The 24,696-nt window shown below is 41.0% G+C and overlaps 1 protein-coding gene across 3 annotated transcripts in view; it reads right to left on the reverse strand.

The window, feature by feature from the left end:
* Positions 1-242: 242 nt before the first annotated feature.
* Positions 243-24,696, reverse strand: part of LOC135839609 (somatostatin receptor type 2-like) — a 176,477-nt gene continuing 152,023 nt past the window's right edge. Inside the window, exons 3-4 of one of the 3 annotated variants that reach the window (XM_065355707.1) lie at positions 5,364-5,461; positions 243-1,930 (exon numbers count right to left, since the gene is read on the reverse strand). In XM_065355707.1, the coding sequence (XP_065211779.1) occupies positions 548-1,924 (1,377 nt within the window). In that variant the 5' untranslated portion in view covers positions 1,925-1,930; positions 5,364-5,461 and the 3' untranslated portion in view covers positions 243-547. Of the gene's footprint in view, positions 1,931-2,423; positions 3,562-5,363; positions 5,462-24,696 lie in introns of those variants that run through there. The other 2 variants (XM_065355710.1, XM_065355708.1) reach the window with 2 other exon arrangements.

Here is a 24,696-nt window from a genome sequence, read left to right on the forward strand (position 1 = left end):
GGCAAAATGCACCTTAAAGTAAAGAGTGTCACAAGGTATCCCGCAGACCTGCTTTCTAAGTAGGCTTTTAGATATCAACCAAGTTTGACTTATTTTTCAGCATTGCTTCTCCCGAAATTCGATACCTATCAAGCGAGTTTTGGAAGCCCATTGACAACTGGTGTTTAATTTCAACTTCGGAGATTCCGTCACACTTTTTGGAAGACTCGCGCGGTTTTTTTTCGCATCGTAAGATTTGAATGTCCATACCTATTACGAAGGTGCTTTTCGACAGAAAGTTGAAATGATCGTAATTTGAAGCATTACGAGAATTTGGTATTTGAATCGAATGCAAAGTTTGTGAATTTGGTAGGTAGGTAGGTAGTAAGGCGCCAGGCGCCAGGCGGTACACGGCACGTTTGGAGAAAAAGACATGTGGTGGGCGTTTTTCGGTTTACTTATGTAGGTAAGTACGTTTTTTTTTCGAAATGAAATGGAAAAAATAGAGTAATTAGAAGGTAAGTACTCGTAAGACGGAAGAGAAGAAAGAGAATACGAGTAGAGATTTTTATAATTGAGTCGGCGGCACGTTCATTCGCATTCCTCCGTTTCTAATTTCGGTTTCTTTGGCTACCGAGGACGAGCTATCCTTGGCGTCGCTGGTGACGGTAACGTTGGATCTGGAGGTGAGCGCGGTCGAATGTTCGGCGCGGCTGACCAAAGGTCCGGTTTCGCCGAGTTCTTCGTCGTCTAAGCAGCAGCCGCCGCCGCCGCCGCCGCCGCCGTGGCAAATGATGGCCGTCGTGCCTCTGGCGGTTTTCATTCGTTCGGAGCCGTTGTTGCGATGCTTGCGCGGGAACACGCTGTTCTCCATGTGCAGGGTGGCGTTGACGTCTTTGCCGGCGGCGCAAGTGCACGCTTTCAGGAAGCTTTTCTTGAAGTTGTCGCTGAGGAAGGCGTACAGTATGGGATTCATGGCCGAGTTGGAGTAGCTGAGGCAGCCGGTTATCAGGAAAATGCTGACCGTCGTCTTGGACTGGCACTGCTTGGCCGGCGTAAATATCAGCGCCACTTGAGTGACCCAGTACGGCAGCCAGCAGCAGACGTACACCGTTATCACGGTCAGCACCAGTTTCGTGACTTTGCGGTGCGATCTTTTCTTCTCTTTGGATTTGTTTTTCGGGCCGACGGTGCGCAGTTTCTTAATCACCAGCAAATAGAAGACGAATATCAACAGCAGCGGAATGGCGAAGCCTAAAATGAACGAGTACAGCGTGAAGGCGGCGTGTCCGCTCAGATTCTCTTCGTCCGGCCACAGTATGTTGCAGCTGCGTACGTTGTTCTCGTCGTTCATCGTGTTGGAGTAGATGAGCACCGGCACCATGAGCAGGGCGCTGACCGACCACGCCGATACCGACACCACTTTCGATATGAAAGGCGTGCGAATTTTCGGAGCCGTAATAGGATGGCACACGGCCACGTATCGATCGGCGCTCATTATCATCAGAAATATGCTGCTGGTGAATTGGTTGATGCTGGTCGAGGCCATGTAGAATTTGCACGCTATGTCGCCGAACGGCCACGACTGCAGATGCATCGTGATCAGCAGAAACGGTATACCGATCAGGAAGCATTCGTCGGCGATCGCCAGATTCACTATGTACATGTTGGTGACGGTTTGCATTTTCGAAAACCTCAGCACCACGTAAATGACTAGAGTGTTGCCGAACAGTCCCAGAATGCACACGATTATGTATAAGATTTGCACGAACAGATACAGCTTGGGCATGTCGTTTTTGCACGCTTCCAGGTACGTGGCGTTGACGTTGGCGTACGTTGTAGCGTTGTAGCTCAACGACGATGGCGACGACGACGACGACGAATTCATCAAAAACGTCTCGTTTCGATACATTTCCACGACGAGTCGATTCAGCTGAAGAGACATGATGACCTGAAAAAACAAAAACAAAAACAAAACCTTCAACGTGCCGCAATACCTTAATCGTTTACTAATATGTACACTTTCATAATAATATGCAGAAAATTACTCGTATAGGTATGTACATATGTACATGATTCGTCACCGCGTTTGAAATGTTTTACCTAGTGCAGATATTGTCTCGTCTGCCTACCTATCTAGAATTTAAACTAATGAACGACGAAGTTGTTGCACGCCGCGCCGCGTGTAAAAATATCAGACGCGATAGGCTATGCGGTTGATTTGTTTTATTGTTAGTTCAATAGTTTGTTATGGTAGGTACGAGTATGGTACACCCGCAAAATTACCCATAGTTTCGCAAGTTTTCAAAAACATTTTCGTTCTAATTTTTTAAAACATTAAAAAGCAATTACGTATTTATACCTGATTCATCGTTTGTTATTTTTGAACTGCGGGTTAGTAAACTATAATATTAGATACGTATGCAAACACAAATCGTAAATACCTACGAGTACGTAGAAATCTGAAAATCTTTAAACACCATAGGACCCACACAAAATCACTGCCGGATACGCGGCTTTAGGCAACCACATACTTCACTCTCCAGTTTCGCATATTCATCATATGCGAGTACCAGTACGAGTATTGTGTACATATACGACATACGTGCATTATTGCAAGTGTAGGTACGTGCAAAGTACAAATACACACTCGCATAAGTCATAATAACACATAGGTGGGTAACTGGGTACCAAAGTTAGGAAGCCGGTACGAGTACATCTCTTTGATGTTGCACCCGTATGTGTATGGTGTATGGTGTATGTGTAGATAACACAGATAAATACGGAGTACAAATGGATGCGTGTGCACGAGTACCTACCTAACGATAAGCCAAAATCAGAACATGTGCTCGTTTAACGCCACAGTAAAATGCTAAAAGTTAACCGACTTTGAATATGTAATTTCATCGTTATTACCTCCGCGCCGCGCCGCACCGCGTTTTTTAAAATAACGTCGACAGAAAAAAAGATAGAAAGTACTTAAGTATAGGAACGAAATGAAAGAGAAAAAAAAATCGTAAATCGAAACATTTCAAACTTGGCAAACGCGCAAAATTGTACTCAGACACTTTAAATTGTGAACACAATGACGCGTGAACTCTAAATGTGCACTTAACTTACTTACTTGTTTACGTATTGTACATTAAGCTAAAGCTATATGTGTGCGTAATACGTATGTAGATGTACGTACAAAGTACATGCAACTACACCTAGTCGGGTAGTCGGTGAATAATTGCTTGTTTTCATACGATTCATTTTATATGTACAATCGTTCAGAGTGAATAATATGAACTACGAGGTGGATCGCAAAAAAAAAAAAAAAAAACTTGGAACAATTTTGGGGAAATTTAGTAGAAACCTTCATTTGAATTGCAAGTCAATCAGAAAAAATATCAGCTCTAGGAGACGTCCCTGAGACAAAATATGGGTTCGCGAAGAGAAAGCAATTTTGAAAAATCTGGCTTTAAATGAGCTAGAAAAAAATTGTCAAATTTAGCATTTTTTAATGACGTTTTTTGACTAATTTGAGGTCGCTGAACTCGGAAATGACGTTCATGATTCAACCCAACCTCGAATGGATCAGAAAACGCCAGTAAAAGTGCAAAATTCAGTGTTTTTTCAAACATGTATTTTTTCAGATCAACCGAGTGCAGTTTACGAGCAGAAGGAAGCTTCGTATCAGCGATTGGACACCGGAATTGAATTTCCCGTCCCAAAAACCCCCTTACCCAAAAATTCAACTCTGTGACGCGCAAATTTCGATGGGTCATTTTTTGGCCCAAAATGCAGCTTTCTTTAGTCAAAAAATTAGTACGGTAATCTAAATTGCGGCGTATACGAGTTGAATTAGTGACCTCGGGGGTTTTTGTGGAACGGTGAATTCATTTCCGGTGTCAGATTGTTGCAACGAGGACGCTTCCTTCTACTGAAAATTGTTCGTTTTCTGAACTCAAAATGAGCTGAAAAAAGATGTCAAATTTCACAATTTTGAGTTGAGAAAACGGGCAATCTTCGGTGGAAGGAAGCGTCGTGGCGACACTCTGACATTGAACATGAATACGCCGCGCCGTCCCAAAAAGCCTCTCATGCCCACTGATTCATCTCGTTCGCGTCGTAATTTTGATGAGTCAATTTTTGGCAGAAAATGCAGTTTTTTACTCAAATTGACTCGTCGGAATTACGGCGCGAACGAGTTGAATTAGTAGTCGAAGGAGTTTTTTTGGGACGGGGAATTCAATTCCGGCGTCCAATCGCCCATACGAAGCTTCCTTCTGCTCACTTATTGCGCTCTTTTCAGCTTATGGACACCAGATTCGGACTTGGCGACCTCGAATTAGTCATGAACGACATTTTGCTAGTTTTTTTTTTTCAAAATCCAAAAAATCCAAAAAAATTTTTGGTCAAAACATTTTTTTGTCGCGTCTACTCGCTATTCAAATGGACACTAGATTTGTACTCGTTATAACCTCGAAATAGTCGTACCTTTCAAAATTACCTTCGGAAAAGGGGGACGGGAATGATTATTTAGCACCGCACCAGGGAATTAAGGCCACTCATCCGTGAGCATTAGACGTGTTAATAAAATTGCCTAACCAGTTTGCCGTAAATACGAAACGCTATTTTTCCCAAAATGTGAACCTTTGAATTTCGGCCATTCAGGTTTTTTGAAAAGCTGCTTTATTTCCGGCGTCTTTAGTGTCAGATTTTTGCTACGACGCTTTCTTGTACTTGATTTTTCTTGAAAATCAAAAAAAATGCTAAAAATGCAAAGGGAAGAGGTTGTGAAATTTTTTTTGGAAATAAACTTACATTCCTTTGTGGGGGCTCTTCGGTACTGCAAATAGTGCGAATTCGTTGCCTGTGTCAGATTTTCACCAGAGCGCACTCTTCTCTCGGAAATGGGCCAATTTTAAGGTCAATAAGGACCTTAGAAAAGTTTGGTGTATTTTCACCCAAAAAATGACCCATTGAAATTTGGGTCGAATCGAGTGGAATTTTCGGTCATGGTGGTTTTTCGGGACGACGAGTTCAATTCCAGTGGCAGATTGTCACAACGGCGCGGAAATGAGCTCGAACGAGTGACCGAATTTTTTATTTTTGATGACGTTTCCCGACTAATTTGAGGTCGTTGAGCACGAAGTGGCGTTCATTTTGCAATTAACCTTGTAGTTTGTGAAAGGTATTGATAAAATTCGTGCAAAAAAAAAATTGAAAATTCGTTTTGTATTCGCGCGGCGCGGCGTGTTTTGGCACCTCCAGTGGATTTTTGGATCACCTATCTAGTTTTCGAAAAAAACTAACTTTGTGGTTTTTTTCGATCGATTCGACTACTATATACGTAGACGTACTAGTCCTAAATAAAACATAAATTCGAGTAAACCTACCTCACCGTGTGCAGTGTCAAGTACATGTACACAGCATAACAGGCAGTCAGCGCGCTGCTTCAACTTGGATTACACAGACACCTCGGTCGGACCTGAACCTGAAATGAAAAAAAAAGAATATTCCATTCAACTTTTGCAGATTCGTCAAAACCATTGCAAATTTTATCGTAGGTAGTTGCAAAAACACATTCAAAAGATTTTTGTTCATACTTGTTACGTAAGTGTTGTGATATAGGTACACACTTACACAGAGTAGATTTGTGTAGGTACGTACATTTTGAAGTTGCTCAATCTAATAGTAAGTGCTAAGTGCATACCTACTCCGATACCACGTTAAATTGCTCGTCTGATTTTTTTTTATTATTTTATTTATTTTCACGAGTAAAAATAATTCGCGTTATTAATTTTTTCCATCGATCCGAGCGCAATTTTTTACGACTTTTGCAAGAAATAAAATTTGGGTTGTAAAATTTTAATTAATATCTTTATACGTCGATTTTATTGTCCGTTTCCAAATAATGCGCGTGGAATGTTCTAAATCCTACCTCAAGGGACAGTGACGTTGTCGTAACATCTTTTAAAATGAAGCCCGTTGCGACGCTACGTGAAAGATAACTTTAGGTAGGTAGCCTTCATTACCTTAGTACGCCACCTAGGTACTTTATACTTACTACGATGTAGGTACTCTTGAAAAAAATGCGAGCACGATCAAATTTTATTCGATTAAAAACATTTTTATAAGAATTGCGTTTTGACACTCTTTTAAGAGTGTACCTATCGTTGAAATTACGTATATTTTAAAAATTAGTTTGTTACAAAGAATTAAAAAATAGCGTTTTCACTATAATTTTTTTAAATTTTTAAATCGTACTTTTCAAGTTTCAAGTTTAGTAAACTTAACTACTTTGTCTAGAAAATGTAAGCTGCCAAGCTAAGCTGAAACAGTCAAATTTCACTGCTAAACAGTAGGATCTGAGGACATTTTGCCTGCTAAAAGCGGTAGTTTTTGACTGGATTTTTAGTAAATAATTTACCGCTTATCAGTCAAATGTGAAATATTTACCGAACTAATCAGTCAGAAATGAAGAATGTACTGTATCGATCAATCAAAAACTAGGTACTGTGGTCAGCAGTAAAAAACGTTAAATGACTGATTCTAGCAGTACCGTCGTTTCCTCCATGTCTATCAGAGGGTCACAGTGGTGCTAAGTTTTTATCAAAATTGAAAAAAAAAAATGATAATACATAATTTATTGACGCGACATCTCGTTGGTTATGTTTTTTTTTCAGGGGCGTTGCAGCTTTCGAGGATAAACGCGTATTCATTCGTATCGCGTTTAAACAATTTCAAACTAAAGAGGCTCGATGTGCTTATAGCTGTTTAGTCTGTATACCGCCGAAGTTAATAGGTGGAGATATACTCGTATGTACCTTATCTAATACTACGAGTAAACGGTAATCGAGCAGTATTGAAAAAGTTTTAAGAGCAGCCATTCGTAAGAAATTGTAAATGGGCACTTTCAAAAATCTGTCCCTTATAGCGAAGAGTAAGAGGAACGCGAACGTTACTTTGTTTGCGAGTATGGCACTGGCTAAGTGGCTATGGCATGGCGGGAAAGACGTTTTGGCTCGCAAGTTACAATATAGCCTCTTTCTGAAATTAAAAAAAACGTACCTAGCGCTTTTTGCCTGCTTAATTTTTTGTAATAAGTAAGTAATAATTTCACGCCAACATTTCGTTGTTGATTTTTACGATAAATTCAACAGAAAGAATGCGTTCAACATTAGGAAACAGTTAGGATTTTCAGTTATGTCGTAATTAGGTAGGTTATATAGGTATAGGTACATCAGTTACTGACGATTCTTCGCAAAAGTTTATTCCGATCGTTTGTAAAATAGCGCGAAAATTGTGTACATTTTTGGTAGTTGGCTTAGAGTTGGGTAGTTGGGTTACCAAGTCACCATACCATTGGCTCTAAAACCTACACCCTACACCGCAGCTACAGTGCTACACGCACAATAATACCTACGTATAGGTACATACCTACTCGTATGTAGGTTTACTGTGTCGGCAGGGAAAGAAAGTCGTAAATTACACTACTACTCGCTAGTAACGCCGCGCCGCGCCGCGCCGCGCTGCGAGTGGAAAAAAAATATCATTTCTGATCAATTAGGATTTCAGATGCTAAGTATAACAATAAATTTTCGCATTGTCGAGTAAACGCCGAACGCCGAACGTTTATCGTTGTGGTCCAACATTTAGCACGCGAGGTCGGCCAATAAATCACCGGTCCGCAACACACCGGGCACCGGGCACCGGGCTACTGCTACTTGCTACTTACGAGTATAAGCGAAATAATCGTACTCGAACCGACCAACGACGTATCGGCCAGCGGCCACCAAGCCATACGTGGCGGTCATCGTCGTCGCTTCGCCACAACCAAATACGAGCACCAATCACCCTTAAATTGTTTTCATTTTTTCAACAAGGAATTAGCTGTAAAAAATCAATTTTTTGAGAAAATTAAAAGTTTTTTCAACTTTAAAACTTTATATAGAAAATTTTAATTTTTCGTATTCGTATTTTTCGAAAAAATTGCGAATTGTTCGATGAATTTTTGAGCGAAATTGGAGGACTTGAAACCGGGCTGATTCTCGATGGAATGAGCCATTAGACATGAGGCGGTTCAATTTTTTTTTCACTCAATTTGAGAAAAATAAGATATTCAAAAAATCTCGGTAATGAGACCAGAGCAGAATATCAAATATGCGATTCAATTTCCAATGAAAATGGGGTTGGTTCGAAAAATATGCATATCACAGGGTACGGGTAGTAGGCAGGTACTAGTTTTTACAAAAAAACTTTTCAAAGCTACGAGTAGCTATAAAGCATTGTTTCATTATCGTACAGAAAAAAAATACACGCAAGGGGTACCCATGAAATGCGCGAAAATTAACATAATTATATCATTAAAGGTAGAAGATTCGGGGTGCGAAATAAGCCTCCGGATGGTATTGTTAAATTGGCGTACGCGTGGGTTCGGGTATACTTACGTACACATAAATGTATATGAATAGTCGTTCGACGGTATTCTGGCATCCAGAGTATATACGGGAGACTGGCATCTTCACATTCAAAAATATTTTTCAGCATGTAATAATACAGCTGCACTACTCCGCACGTGCTTATGATGTAGGAGCAGAAAAGCGCTTCGCGTATACGTGGGTAGCGTGAGGAGAGCACTACAACACAGCGCGCTCTGCGCGCTACGTTGTGAAACATGCTAGATGCCACTTTACCACATATACATATTGAACCTGAGGGGTGTGGGCGGTTGTATATCCGGTAAAGTGGCATCACCAAACTAACCCTATTTTTCAAATTTACAGACCTGTAGGATATCAAATAACAGCAATGTTAACGTGGCATCCGCAAAATGATGCCACTTTGTAAAAAAGATGCCAGTTTACCATTCAACAACAAAAAAAGATGCCACTTGGGCCCTTAACAAATGTATACGTACGTATAAGACCGCATGTACTTGTAAGTATTCCATTATACGTACATATGTACGTAACACGAATATAATAGGTACCTACCTAACGTAGGCACACATTTGCGCATGTACCTCGGCTACGTACTCGTATGTGTATGTGTATGTGTACTGTAGCTAAATAGAACCGAAAATTCGTATTGCTATACGCTCAAATATGTACTTACATACGTAGAGGTATAAATACGTTAGGTATTAGGTACATAGTATATGTACTCGCGCTGTACCTACGAGTAACGAGTAATATGATATTGCCCCGCCGCGGCCCCCGCGCCCCATGCCATGCCAGTGCACAGGAAATATGCGGTTAGCGTAACGACCAACGACGAATGATGACATGGGACATGGCCGGATGAGACGTGCTGGGCGATGGGTGGCGAGTGGTGGCGATGATTTGATTTGTGGTAACGTATTACGAGTATTAAAACGTTGTCTATTACGAGTAACGACATTTAATTTATTTTATGACCGGCCATCATAATAAGGAAAAAATATGCGACATATAAATAAGATTTTTGTCATATATATTGCTGTATAAATTTCACGTTACTGGCTATTAAATTTAAAGCCGACATAATTTCGACGTAAACGAGAAACGAGAAACGAGAAACGAGAAACGAGAATCAGAAGCCAATGTGAATACCGAATAGGCAGAGGCACGTTAGATTCTCTGTATGTACATACATCGTATCGTACCTACCTAGACTTATTCGTACTTACGCGACCAAACACCGAAATGCCTCGATTTCAAACAGAATGAGGTCTGAATGCGGATGCCGCATAGGTATCTTACTTTTACTATGCGAGTCCAGAAGCACTGGGTAATTCTTACAGGTACGAGTTAGGTACCTAAAATTGCATACCTAAAGTCAAGTACTACGGGTATCTTTTCGCCGTAAAAGCGCCGAAGCTCGCGTGTTAATAGAATTGCATATTCTGTCCGCCGTAAATACGAGAAGTCGAGTACGGTTCGTCGCGTCTATTTGTCGAGAGTCGAGATCGCAATTTCTTGCTCGTCGTGTTGCATTCGTGCATTCGATATTGTTTGCCGAAAAAATTATGAACTGAACTCGAGTCGAGCATCGAACAGTGTTGGCTGAAATTTGAATTCGAGTACCTAGGCACAATGCAAGCTATTTGGCGGGCATCTATTCGGCTATTCGTGTTCGAGTATAGCAGGAAACTCAGTTTGTTACGAACGAACGTCTGCGAAACGCAAAACGAGCGCAATAGTTAATCCATTAGCGCGAACCGTCGACAACGTCATCGCCATCGTCATCGCCGCGCCGCGCCGCCAAAAATTCGTACTCGCAGAAGCGCTTTTTATCAAAAGTGATAAAGATAAGGCGGCGTATCATATATCATACTTTTAACGCGCGCTGGTGGCTGACTGGCTGCATGAAAACGGCTTTCAACTTTGTTCGAACACTTAATCTGGAATTTAAACGCGTTGTTAGACGAGAAAATGGATGTGATTTTTTGCTTTTGTTGAAAGTTGGCGCGCGTTGTCGCGACGCGACGCGTCATGCGTCAACCCTAACAAGGCGAAATATACGCATACCTACCTACCCACCCACCCCTGTATTTTGATTTTTCGCCCACACGCCGCAAACGAGCGATTAATTCTACGTTTTTCGATCGTGTTACAATTCATTTGTATCTACTCGTAGGTAGGTACTAGGTAGTAGGTACAGCATTCGATATCGTACCTACTAAATTTTGAATTTCAAAACTCGATTTTTTGATTTTGGTACGATCTGCGACAAACAGTGTAAACCAGTCCAAGTAATTTTCCAAAACATCGCAGCCGTCACTTCGCTCGGGTCTATTTTCTTTTTCTTTTTCAAAATCAAACTTTCTAAACATCTACGTATAAAAAAATGTTTAAATATGAAAAATGTACAATATATGTACTACCTAGGTACTCCTCGAAAAAACATTGTTTTTTCATTTTTCAAAACACAAATTTTCGAAATCTTTTACTTTCGCTTCACTCGAGCCTATTTATTACTTTTTATGAATTGAAATTTCTATAGGGAAAAAACCATCAGGCGATGAAGCTTTCGAAAATTCAAAAAAAAAATCTCCATTTTACACTCCAAAATTTGTTTTTGTATGTACTTAGTTTTCTCGTATTTCGATTTTATATGTACATATGAGAAAAGTACACGATGTGAATAAGTAGCTAGGTTCTTAACAATCGCAATATCCTCCATATCAAATTCCAAGAATGAATCGAGCGTAGATGAATCAAAGAAAGAAAAATTAAATTTCAACACAGACGTGGAAACGTTGTTACTTTGCTTACCTCAACGCCTTATTACGTTTCCATTTTTTCTCTCCCTACTTTTCTTACAGATCTAAAAGGCACCTAAAATAAGCTAGAAGCATTTTTGATGACAACAGCTTTGATAAAAGTTCTACTTTCACTTTCACTTTCATTTTTTTTTTTTTTTTTTTTTGAAAATGAAAACATTTCTTCGAAAGCAACTCGCGTATCCTTTCATTTGTTAATGGTGTACCATTGCCATTGCCATTGCCAAAATAATAGGAATTCTCGCACGATACCTGTGGCTTTACGAGTATATGTAACTTTGATTATAGAACCGAAAAAAAACCTCACAGATGCCTACTTCTTTGTTTTGTGATTTTTTTGTCGAGGAAAAAATTACTTTGATTTTTGCTCGTTTCACTTCGTAAAAGGATATTTCATTCAAATTTAATTTTGCGCATTATTTTTTCGTTAGAACAAAACTAAAGACGGCCACGATCGCCATTAAAGTAGAAAATACTTGTAATACATACGCGATATAGCGATGCTCGTATGCTGTTCGTGTTCGTATGGAAGAATTGATACGAGCAACGAGCAACGAGACACGAACAGTGTTCTTATTAGCCGTATATGGGTTGTATGGGTTGTATGGGTAATTGGGTATTCATTATTGCATCGTGAATCGTGCATTTTAGAAAAACATGATGGTAGAGCTGTTGCTTTCGTTCAACTTTTCGCCAGTGAAATTTGAAAATGTTTTGAAAGTTTTAATCGCTAATAATTTGATCGGGCTTATAACGACAAACGCGAACGGTTGCAAAGTTACGAGCCAAGTTGTTAATAAAGATGTCTCGGCTAAACGAGTTGGCTGATTTAGGTACAAGTAATAGCGATTTTTTCGACTCGTTTTAGCCGAGCAGGGTATGTTATGCGTATGCATAGCCCAGCCCAGCCCAGAGCCCAGAGCCCTTATTCGTACCTACTCGCTGCGACGCGCCACGCCATCGCCATCGCCATAAAAACTATTCTCAGCTTGCGAATCGAATACGTCTAAGGTTGTAAAAAGTCTACCGAAAAGCTATTAAAATTAAAGCGTACATTCCAGACTCGTAAAATCTATTTTATTTCATTCGAAGTAAGCCATTTTGCGTCGGTAATTTACTAATAAAAAGCAAACGCGCATCGTGTACGAAACTTACCCAAATTAATAAACAATCTGAATAAATTGATAAACGCTCGTCTTTCTTAATACACTTAGGCACCTACCTAGTACCTGCCATCTGCCTAGTGCCCAATCGCCTAAATACCTACGGATATTCGATCAATTCATCAACACAGTTCAGCTATCCTGTTGACCTATCGTTTGTACTCGACACTCGTACCATAGATCTACCTATCGAGAAAAACTGGCGAAAATTTTCGAACGGGAAATCTGTCACCTGTCGCCTCCACCCGCTACAATTGCAGGGAATACGAGTAACGTCAGTAACGAGTACATACAGGTAAAACACTCGTAATATGCAACGTATTTAGTTAAGGGCTCGGGGCTCGGTGCTCGGTGGCGAAGGGACCTTTTTCTTTTTTTTTTTTCATTCATTAGGTCCTTCAAATTCTTGGCCGCGTTTCGGCGCCCCTTGTTCGCGGACCACCGATACCCTTCCCTTCGACTCGGTCTCAAAAGCTCGTCTAATAAAATTACGAGTACAAACACTCGTACTCGTAGGTATTTTCATTTTATACGAAAACTTTTTTCAAAGCTCCGCCATCGCTACGCCGTGCCGTTGCCTCTTCGCTTCGTTATAATTCGACTTTCGAGCAAAACAAAGCTGGAATTTTGTAGCCGCCTAAACGTAAGCGAGAATTTTTAATACGTAAGCCGCGTGTATTATATTTTTTTGGTTCAACTTTTCATCTCGTTAAATTCCGCGGATCGTTTTACATTTTTAATCAAAATTTATTACATTCGACACGACACGCCGCACGCCGCGATGCGACGTAATGCGACCCGACACCGTGTTTTTTTTTTTCGTTTTTCGTTTCTCGTTTCTCGTTTCTCGTTTCTCGTTTCGCCCCCAAAGGCGAACGCCAGCGTCCGCGTCACCCGGCGTTAAAAATGAAAAATTTCCTTCATCTAGTAATTATTAGGTGTACTTATACAATATACATACTTTGGACTGGCACTTACACAGTGCAACGCGACGTTCATTGTCATTTCGCGAGTTTTCACGTCATCGCGTCGTATTGCGTATAATTTCTTCATCCTCAACAATACGAGAACTAACTGAATATTATGTCAATAGGCAGGGGTTGGCTACCGAGGTCCCCTGGCACAAAAATAGAACAGGATTTGGCGAATAGTTTGGAAGAGGAGAGAAATGGCACTGAAGAGATGCTTTCGCTCTTCTAAAATGAGTGAATTTTTGAGCTCGGTGCTCTCGAAAATTCAACTTCCATTTTCTAAAATTCTGATACCTATTTTCAGGGCACCCGAAGAGGGGGAGATCGAAGCTCGAGAAAAAAATAACTCGATAGTTATTTGAACAGAGCATCTTCAAACTAATACAATCGATAATATAACGAGGAAATTCGATATATCTATACCTATATTTTTTGAAAAGCACCATCGTCTCGCCAAAATTCGAGAGTTGAGTTTTTTTTTCCAATTATTATATTGCCACGGTCCTTCGTTGGTTTTACCTCGCAATTAGTGGCATTTTTCGTTCACTCGATGCAGTGGCAGCGGGCAGAATAAATAAGAAAAACGAAGAAATGATTTTGGTACGAGTGTTTCGAGAATACAGCGTGGGCGGGGCAGGGGTGCACATCTGTTTGATTTATAAAATAGAGCAATCGCTTCGAACGAACCTCTTGTTTGAAAATCGAGAGCGTTGGGGTATTGGCTCGTGCCAATCGACAACCGCGAGAGTAAGTATATACCTACGTATGATGTTCATTGTTGGTTGCCAGTTGCTATAACTCGCTACCTTGTTCAAATGTTCGTACGAAGACCCCAACCTACCTAGGCTACGAATACCTATGTGTATTGTGTACCTATTAGCCGTACTACCTCGCATTCCCATCATCTATGTACCTACCTACCTACCTACGTACGTACGTCATGTGCCAAGTTGCCGTGCACCGTGCTCGATGTTATTTTTAAAAAGTCAATTTTCGAACCAATTCGGTCGTTTATAAGTCAGCCGGATGAATTTATTCTCCCCAAGGTGCGCTGCGCTGCGCTGCGACGAGGTTTAGAGAAAAAACTAATTTCATTCGGTCAAGATGCTCGTCGCTTCGGCTCAGCTGCAGAATCGACGCATTCCAATTTCCGCCATTGACGAAGACGAAGAGCTCGTATTGCTCTTACATAGTATGTACATTACATACTACGAACTGCTACATACCTACGAGTAAGTACGTTTAGGTAGGAATGATACCTACTCGCCTATTTTTTTGAATTCAAAAGGGACAAGTATGTACTTATGCATACCATGGGTTGTATCCTAGCGCCAAGATCTCTGTATTGAGAGTTGAATACGAGAAAACAAGAAATTACCTAATACATATTCGAACTCGGCGAACACGAATAAAAATCGGCATATCCGCATCACGTTTTCATTTTTTTTTTTTTTTTTTGAAAATTTATTCAAAATTGAGAAGAAGAAGTCAAAGTCAACGGTGGAATGGCGCTAGGAGCAGTTTTCAAAAATTAGTGAATATTTGAACTCGGCAATTTGAAAAACTGCACAAAAATTACAACTCTAGATGTCATTTTGAATTTTTTCATAGTAATGCGACAAAAGTTGAGAGAAGTGCCGGAAGAGGGGGTAAAATGGAAGAGTTGAGAGTTGGATTGAAAAAAACTGGGCATGGACCTATTTGAACTCGTACCTATAGTCTTCTAGTTGATAATACGTAGTCTACGAGTCGTTTTCGACTAATTCGAGTCGAGAATCACCGAGTGTGAATCCGGTGTCCAGTTGATTCGTGAGTCGCTGCTTCAGTGAGAAGTTGCGACCACCTCACCAACTGCGAGTCCAATCGCAAAACGAACATCATTCACATGCTCAGCGACCTCGTCCCGAAGAAGAAAGCGCCGCAGTGACGATCTGACACTAGAAATAAACTCGCCGTCTCGAAAAACCCCCACTACCGAAAGTTCCACTCGCTCGATTCGAATTTTTTGAGTGAAAATACGTTAGCCATTTCTGACGTGGGTTCGTTATTGTGCCGAAAAATGAGTCATTTCTGAGAGAAGGGTGCGCACTGGTGAAAATTTGACGCTGGAAATGAATTCGCCGTCTCGAAAAACCCCAACGACCGAAATTCCCGTTCAATTTGTCCCCAAATTCAAAGGTTCGCTTTTGGGAAAAAATAGCGCTTCGTATTTACGGCAAACTGGTTAGGCAATTTTATTAACGCGTCTATTGCTCGCGGGTGAGCGGCCTTTATTTCCTGGTGCGGTGCGAAGTGATTATTTTTTTTCCATTTCCGAATGCGATTTACGACTAATTCGTGGTCGCCGAGTCCGAATCTGGTGTCCATTTTTTCGCCCAAAAAAAATGTTCGCGAAGGATGTTGAAATCGCTTTTTGAAATGAAAGGTTGAACAACGTAATTCATTCTGAAAGATCCGCGAATTTAAGATTTTTAAATTTCTACGTATTATCGACCGAATTGAAGCTGCCCATGTGTGGAGAGGGACAAAGCGCCAAAATTGCTGTCAAAATGTAACAAAATTTTAAATTTTGTGCGGCATATCGTCTCATTTATTTTCGACTTGGAGAGTGCTGAATACGAATAAGTATAAACTCATTTTTTTGATTTGATTTCTCTCCTTACGCCTCGCCTCCTATAGTGGCCCCAAAATTTCGCAAAATACAAATTCTCAAAATTCTTAGTCGAATACCATAATGGAAAAGTTTTGAATGGATTTTTTTCGACTCGTAACAACTGGATTTCCAAATGAAGGGCAAAAATTTCAGCAACTTTTTCCACTATAAAAACCAATACAAGTTTGAGGGGAGAGGGAGAGCGACCCTGACCCTGACCCTGACCCTCACGGACAACGCATCCGATGTACCTAATTTAGGTATGACCCGCAAAAATGAGCGGAGCGGAGCGGTGCGGTGCGGTGCGCTAATTATACGCAACGCGAACGTAGCGTGGAAAGGCGTTACGCGAGGACGCGGACGGCGACGTCATTAAAATTTGCTTTTTCAATCCGCACGTACCGAATAGCGCTGGGTATTTCGACGAATAAAATAGATTTTCGCGACTCGTTCGCGAGAAAAGTTTTTCTGGCTTATCTTAAAAATAGAATCGAACGTGTTAAAAAGTTGAACGCCAAGTTATTACGAAAATTGAATACATATACCGTATATATATGTACTATATTTTTTCAACTTTTCCTCGGCTCGCGCTTATCAATGAAACACGTACCCGTAGAACAAGAATACCAGCCACATTCGTCGTATTCTTATGTCTGATACTCTATACGTACGAGTAAAAGCTCGACCTTCTTAGGCTCCATATTATTCCTAATTAGTCTTTTCCGGTTCGCTATCGCTATGTCGATGTCGCGTCGCTTTTACGAGTATTGTTTTTTTTTTATCTCTTTCGTCGATTTACGCAAATACTCGTATGTACTTAAAATTAGCCGTACGAGTAAGTAACCTACCAACGACCCTTAGCATATCTACGAGTATCTACCTACATTAGATACCTATTTAATGAAATTCACTTAACACATTACAAAACGCTCGATTGACTTCTGAACAGAGAGACTTTTTCAATCGACGCCTCGCGCCTTTGTGTTTTTAACGCGTAGGTACTATATATCTTTTGCCAAAAAAATACTCGGGTAATAATACGAATAAAAAGAAAAGGGGCGAAAAACAACGTAGGCACCTAAACGAAAATGCGAAAATGCACCATAACGAAGAAGCATTTCGCACGGTTTGTATTATGTAATGTATAATAGGTACCGTCGCCGCGCCGCGCCGGTCGCCGTGTCGCGTCGCGTCGCATCGCATCCCACGTAAACTAAGGTCTAAGTGTTAAAAAAGAAGAGAAGAGAAGAAGCGAAAGAGGAGGACGAGGAAAAGAGCAGCGGAAAACTTAATGGAACGTAATTCAATTACCGATAAACGAATAGAAAACCAACCCGACGTTTTTCAACTCGTGTACGCAATATTTTTGCCCAAGAAAACTTTGTAAATCTGCGTAAAAGCTTCCGGCAAACTCGCCAATAAGGCAAATGCACTCGGGCACGAATTCGTACGGCTAAAAAATTTAACGTAGTTCATATGTCATAGCGTAGCCGTAGCCGTGCATGGTCATATGTGTGTATTGTACGAGTACAAATACGAATAAACAGCTATCTGCTATATAGCGATAGCGTAGCGCGAGTTAAAGGGGCGTACATTTTATTCGCAGTTTTACATACGAGCGAATACGAATACGAATACGAATCCGAGTACGAGTACGAGTACATATATCGTCGATCGCGGTTCCCATAAGATATATGCGACGAAAAAGCTGCAGAAAAGACGGCGATGACGGGCGAGGAATGAGGAAGTGGGGGCGGGGGCGGGGGCGGGGGCGGGGGCGATTCGAAAAAAATACGGCAAACCGAATAAACTTAATAGAATGAAATTTCTGCAAAGTGCAATTCGCATTATTATTCAAAACGTTCTCGTTTCGAAAATTTCGAAAACTTCTGGGTGTTCCAATTCATTACATAACGTACGCAGCGCAGGCACTTAAAGGATGTGTTTGTGTATTTTATGGTACGCTAAATACGTCCGAATAGAGTTGATTATAATTAAGGTATAAATTTGGATATTGGGATTTTGGATTTTTAAAAATGAAATAGTAGATTTCTCTTACATCCAAAATACGAGTAGGTACCTTGACCTACATTGTTACGCATTTGAAAATGTTCCATACTGTGACTGTGACTGTGACTGTGACGTGAATACGTGATTTTGCGATTCTTCGAGAGGGAAAGGAAGAACGTGTATAATGAAAAATCATATTCAAAATATTACCGCGTAAAGTACATACCTAGCTATAACATGGCCTCTGATGAACTCGAACTCATTGGAATTCTCAAATCGATGTTACGAAGGATTTTTGAATTTTGGCCCCTAGTTGGTAGGTATATGTATAGCTAGATAGCTAGGTAGCTAGGTACCATGCAGCGCGGCGCGGCGTGGCGTAGAGTTGGCATTGGCAGGTGTATTTGCTATTCAAACTCAAAGTCAAAGGCGAGCAAACAGATTACGATATGGGCACGATAAAAGGGTCTCGGTGGGTAACGACGACGACGACCACCACCACCACCACCACCACCACCACCACTACAGCACACATTTGGGTATCTAATAGCGCGCGTACGCGTATAATTTTAATTAAAAACTCGTAAACGAAGAATAATACGAGTACGAGTACGCAGCCAATCCGTGTCCCTCGCGAGCATACGAACATATCTGCGTATTTGTATTAGATCATATTCGTATACTCGTACTCGTACTCGTACTCGTACTCGTGTGGTTAATTGGTTATGGTTACTCAAATAGCGAACACGACTCTATAGAAATTTCCAAACTGCCGGCTCAATTTCAATTTTCCAACGCTCGCGTCTATCCGCGAGCTCCAAGCGTTCATCAACGGAATCGCCACACGCGCGATTTTCAGTTTTTTTCCGAATTTTAAAATGTCTCTAATCCTAAAAGCGTTAAAATTCGTTTAACCTGCTAAAAATAGAGTCGAGATTTCTCCTCAGCCTGTTTAATAAAAGTTTTACTCGTATCAACATTTTGCGACGTGATTTTTGACCAGTGGCATTCTCCACTTACTTATCTATCATTAAAATGTTGATTGAAAAAATTCAATTCGAGTACCCGCCAAGAAATAGACTCGTATGTGAATTTTTTGCTGTCCAAATCGAGACGTCAGAAAGACGACCAATGACCTAAAAGGGCCAGACGTCAGACAGACAGACAAATAGACAGGCTGACAGGCAGACGGGTTAATGATTTTGAATGAGTGAGCATCACTCACTGAGCATGTCAGAAATCGAAAAAAGAATCTAATGAAGTGACGAGTCATATGCTCAAAAGTTTGTCACTACGTAAGAGGGCTTGAAATTTCATAGGGTTTTGTTGATTTGCAAAAGTTTTAATCATTCAATGCCTTACCCGGGGAAAAAAGTTCCGACATGATCATGTATGACCACTTCATATGTACATGATCATACAAAAAAATGTCCCCCACATGCTCATGTATGATCATTTGTATGAAATTGCACGTTTTATATCATACATTTTATTCCATAATCTAGAAAAATGTCTGAAATACATTTATCCACATTTGTCTCGCATTTTTAGCACATCTTGTGTAGGTACTTACACCATTAAGAAAATCATCTCATGTATTTTATACTGACGTTCCCCGGGGAAAAAAGTTCAAACTTGGCCATACATGATCATGTATGACGACTTCGTACATGATCATACTAAAAAATTGTCCCCCACATGCTCATGTATGGATCATTTGTATGAAATTGCATGTTTTATATCATACATTTTATTCTATAATCTAGAAAAGTGTCTATAATCTGGAAAAAATGTCTGAAATTCATTTATCCACATTTGTCTTGCATTCTTAGCACATCTTATGTACTTATACCATTTAGCAAATGATCCCATATATTTTATACTGACAATATTTTTATTATAAAAATTCATACATTCTCGAATTTAAAGTATGATCATACATGTTCACGTTTAAAAAAATCCCCGCATTTACACATGATCATGGTTACACTAAATCATACTTGATCATACATGATCATATATGACATGTATGATCATGTGGGGGACAATTTTGTAACATGAGCATGTATGGAAACTTCGGTTTATGTATGATCGTGTATGCTCGAGTTCATCCACCATACATGATCATGTATGGCCAAGTTTGAACTTTTTCCCCCGGGTCATTAATCAATATTTTTACTATAAAAATTCATACATTCTCGATTTTCGAGTATGATCATACATGATCATACATAAACCGACGTTTCCATACACGCTCATGTTACAAAAATGTCCCCCACATGATCATGTATGACCAGATTATGATCATGTATGATCGAGTATGGATTCAGTGTAACTATGATCATGCATGATCATGTACGATCAAGTTTGATAATGTATAATCAAGTATAATCAAGTATGATTCAGTAAATGAGGGGGGGGGGACATTTTCTTACCATGAACATGTAGGTATGCTCGAGTTCATCCACGTCTCAACTTTTTCCCCCGGGAGGTACCTAAGTAATCTTTAACGATGCTGGGCATGGTTTTATTTTCATTTTGCACGAGCCAAAGTTGGTTCGTCAGTTTTTTGATTTTTCAGAAAAATTGAAAATAGGTAAGAATTTTTACGCGAGCGTAACAAAATTCCTTCAAATTCCATAAGGCAAACACGCATTAGGATGGGTTGCCTATGTTGCTAGTGCGACAGAGATACGTAGGTACCTAATTTTGCGGCGGGACACATTACGAATTCTACAAACTTGACCGAACGTATCTATCTGAATAATTCATAGCTCTACTTGTATAATATGAGCGCGAATTGTCAAACCTTTTTTGATGTTTTTAGTTTGGATGAAATTTCAAATTTATCAATCGCGCTTTCCACGCGCTTTTTTCATTCCTATTATCGGAAACGCCACGCCAGTCTCCTTTACACTGTTGAACCAACCAATTCGATGATTGTCAGTACCTTACCTACATATCTAGTGTGTTCTTACGTTAAACCAAGTGTGGTACTGCTTACATAAATTGGCGTAGTATTTCATGTAGTTTAGTTGAAGATATCCCAAAGGATTCTCGCATACCAATGTTCCTAACACGTAACATTTATTAGTAGGAAGTAGATTCTTGACAGACCCTTATAGTTTCGTATACAATTTTTTCTCATTTTTTTTGTTTTTTTTTTTTTGTTTTGTTTGAAGAAGCCGAGAAATGGCTCTCAGATACGATTGAACGCCGAACGCCGAACGCACAACTACATTATAGCCTACCTAGTACCTATAGGTAAAGGTATCTGGGTGGTGTACGCTGTACGTGTAGTCGTGTATTCACGTCGTGTACAGCTACGTACTCGTACGAGTCTGAGGATGTAGGTAAAGTACGGTGCGCGTAATTCATTTATTTGCCAAGATTGATGATAGAAAGGCGATCGCATCTTTATTTTAAAAATTTAATCTAGAAAATTGGCCGAGTCGAGTTGATTGCGAGATACCGTGCTCGAGAGGTTCGCGCTAGTCCTAGTAAGTGAATAATACGTAATACTTAGAGTATACGAGTATATTGTACGACGAAGCGAACGTAGTACATATCTCGTATCTACTAATGTGTAGGTATGTACCTATACGAAGTTACGAACCTAGGTAATAGGTATATTGTGCCTGCCCGCGCATTAGGCGGATCCGAAAAAAGTCGGATAGAGTCATAGATGAAGCGTGCCATCTAGATTGGTGTGGAAGTGAAAATAAAAGTAGGTACTTACAACTTACCTAGGTACATTTAGGTATTTATCGACTATCGAAATCGTTACGAATGAATGGTTGCATATTGAGAGAAGAATCAGCAACAAAAATACGAGTAAGATTGAGAAAATACATAAGTACATATGGGGTCTTCTAGTGGAGTGGTCGATTCGACGAAATTAGAATTTAAAACATTCAGCAAATATCTGCCCTTTCTTCAAATACGACCAAACTCACTAAAAAGTTGGTTTTGATTTAAACCACATCAAAAAATATGTTTTTGAGTAACCAGTTAACCACCCCCCCCCCGCTACCCCATTAATGTTTAATTTTTGACCTTTTTGAAAAATTTGGATTTCAAAAAATCCTTCAAAAATTGAAAAATCACGTTAGGCTGCTGGAATTTTGGTTATGATAGCCGTTCGAATTGAAAGCAGACACCTCGACTGTTGAGTGGTTCCCTAGTTGGTTACAGGTCGCTTCAGCAAAACTGCGAACGAGGGAGTTGGCTATTAAATGACCAATTGACCATGTATGGTAGGTACTAGGTGCCCTGTACTTTTATGGAATCTACATACTCGTACTACCGAATACCTATAGTAGGTAGGTAGGTAGGTACAGATAGGTCGGAAGGTGTAGCACTAGGTATGTTAATGCGTCGCGTCGTGCGTAACACAGACGTCGGCCAATAAAACTTGGTAGCTGCGAGTATTATAAGAGTATGGTAGACGATAGACGTAAGTATATACGAGTAGAGGTATTAAAATGCGATATATCGTGACTTGTGAGGTAATCAGCGGCGCGGCGCAGCGACGGCAATTTGAGCCGAGCTATAGCCAGGCTGCTGCCGATGCCGAGGCTACAGCATCCACCGTAAAACTATGAAGAGGAAATGTGCTGCTGGGCGCTACAACAACCTCCAGCCTGCAGACGGCAGCCACGTCGCGCAGGTGGAAGCGGCTGCCGCGGCATCGGCGCGGCGTTCGGGCAAAACGTTGAAAAACTGGGTGCTTTCGTAGTTAATGGCTCGGTAGTAATTAAATACTCGAAAAAAGGGTATTTAAAATAAATCACGCGTTTCGTTTTTTCTTCTTGTTGTTTTCGGAGAAGAGAGACCGCACCGCACCGCACCGTCCCCGCCCGGCCCGGCCCGCACCGTCCCCGCCCGGCCCGGCCCGGCCCGGCCCGGCCCGGCCCGGCAGCGTCGCGCCTTCATCCGGATAATTATACCGGAACAACACAATTATTTGCCTTGTACAAACAGGCTCGACCGCAATTTTGCCTCTAGTTTTTGCCTTTAATGCGGCGCCAAACATTTGTTATTTTTCAACTTTTGCCGAAATTGACTCGCTAATAGCGGCGTTAGTCTTCAATTAGTCAACGCTGAAAACAGCAAACAGCTGTAAGCGTAAGTCGAGTAGGCCTACTCGTACACTGCTCCGCTGCCCTCGTTATACATATAGACGTGTACTCACTCGAGAGGGCGCTTAACTGGCTTTTCTCAGCAGCCAATCAACTCGCTCTCATTTGCGATACCTATAGTTAGGTACTCGTACACCTATCTTTATTGGGAGAGCTTTTCGAGTAACTGCGAAAACTTGAATCGACCAAATGTCTCCGATTGCCGAAAACGCCATTGGCGCATATCGAGCCCTCGTCGACCAAATCCGCCGCCGAGCGCCGAGCGTAATACGACAGCTATGGTAACAAAAGCTACGAGTACGGAGACGGAGTAGGTACCTATACTTATGTACATACATAACTTAGATAGTCGTACAACATAAGGCGAAAACCTGCACGCCAACGCCATCGCCATCGCCAGTGCTACGGGTATTTGCTACTGCTAAAGATGGCTGGAGCGAGATTAAAGGCGATATTAAAAGCTCGCCATGGCCGTCGCCGTCGCCCCCATTCCGCGCCCGCTGCAGCTCTGTGAAATTGGTTGTCCGACCGCCGCGCCGCCGTCGTCTCGTCTCGTATCGTATCGTAATCGTACTCGCACTCGCACGAGGAAGCAACTTACAGCGGCGAAACGAATTCTAAATTCGTTGTTAATTGTTACTAAAAACGTATCGTCGTGTTTACTGACCCATGACAAATAACTTGGCAGCTTTTATCTCGCTTACGCGGCTAGCAAATTGCTAGATAAATCTCGCACCAAAAATTTCTTCTTACGTATACGAGTACGAGTATTTTCGTTCAACTTTTCCCAAGCTACGAGTAAGTGCGCCGTCCGCCGTCCGCCGTCGGCTAAATATTCGCGCAACTCGTCTCGTCTCGTCTCGTCTCGTCTCGTCTTGTCCGTTGTCCGTATACGGTCCGGTATCCGTGCCACTGCCATCGCTATCGTCAATTCGCATTTCGCATTTCGCCACGTTTCCAGCCACTTTGGTAAAACATTCCATTCCCAAATTTTGTGCAAGAAAAAGTTGTTCCGAGAAAAGCAAAGCCTCGAAAAGATAACGACGCGATCGCGAATTCGCGATCGCGTCGTTAGATCTTTTTACAAGGGAACCTCTGTAGGTGTGCCCGTCTTCGATCCGAACGAGAGTTACCAGACCACGGTTTTTGGAAAAAGCATGGTCTGAAAGCCCGAATAGATTTTTCAATTTTTGACAAATTTTTGAAAATTTAAAATTCACCATCTCTGGCGATTTACTAAGTAGGTACATCCTACCTTATTTTATTTTCACCATTTCTGGCCATTGTGAAGCCTTCGGCGAGGTGCCGACGCCATTTTTGATTTCGCCGGAATTTTCAAATTTTTTCAAAATACACGAAAATTAATTTGGGCAGCTAAAAATTCAGTTGTGGCTCATTACGAGTATCAACCTTATTGAAGCGTTTATCCTCATTCGAGCCGATTTTCAGGTAGAGTCCTCGGTGATTTTTTTTCTTCAAACCAGTAACAATCAAAATTTTCGGAAATCGGTTGAAATCTGGATAG

This window comes from Planococcus citri, chromosome 3 (genome assembly GCF_950023065.1).
Source record: "Planococcus citri chromosome 3, ihPlaCitr1.1, whole genome shotgun sequence".
Classification (NCBI taxonomy): domain Eukaryota; kingdom Metazoa; phylum Arthropoda; class Insecta; order Hemiptera; family Pseudococcidae; genus Planococcus; species Planococcus citri.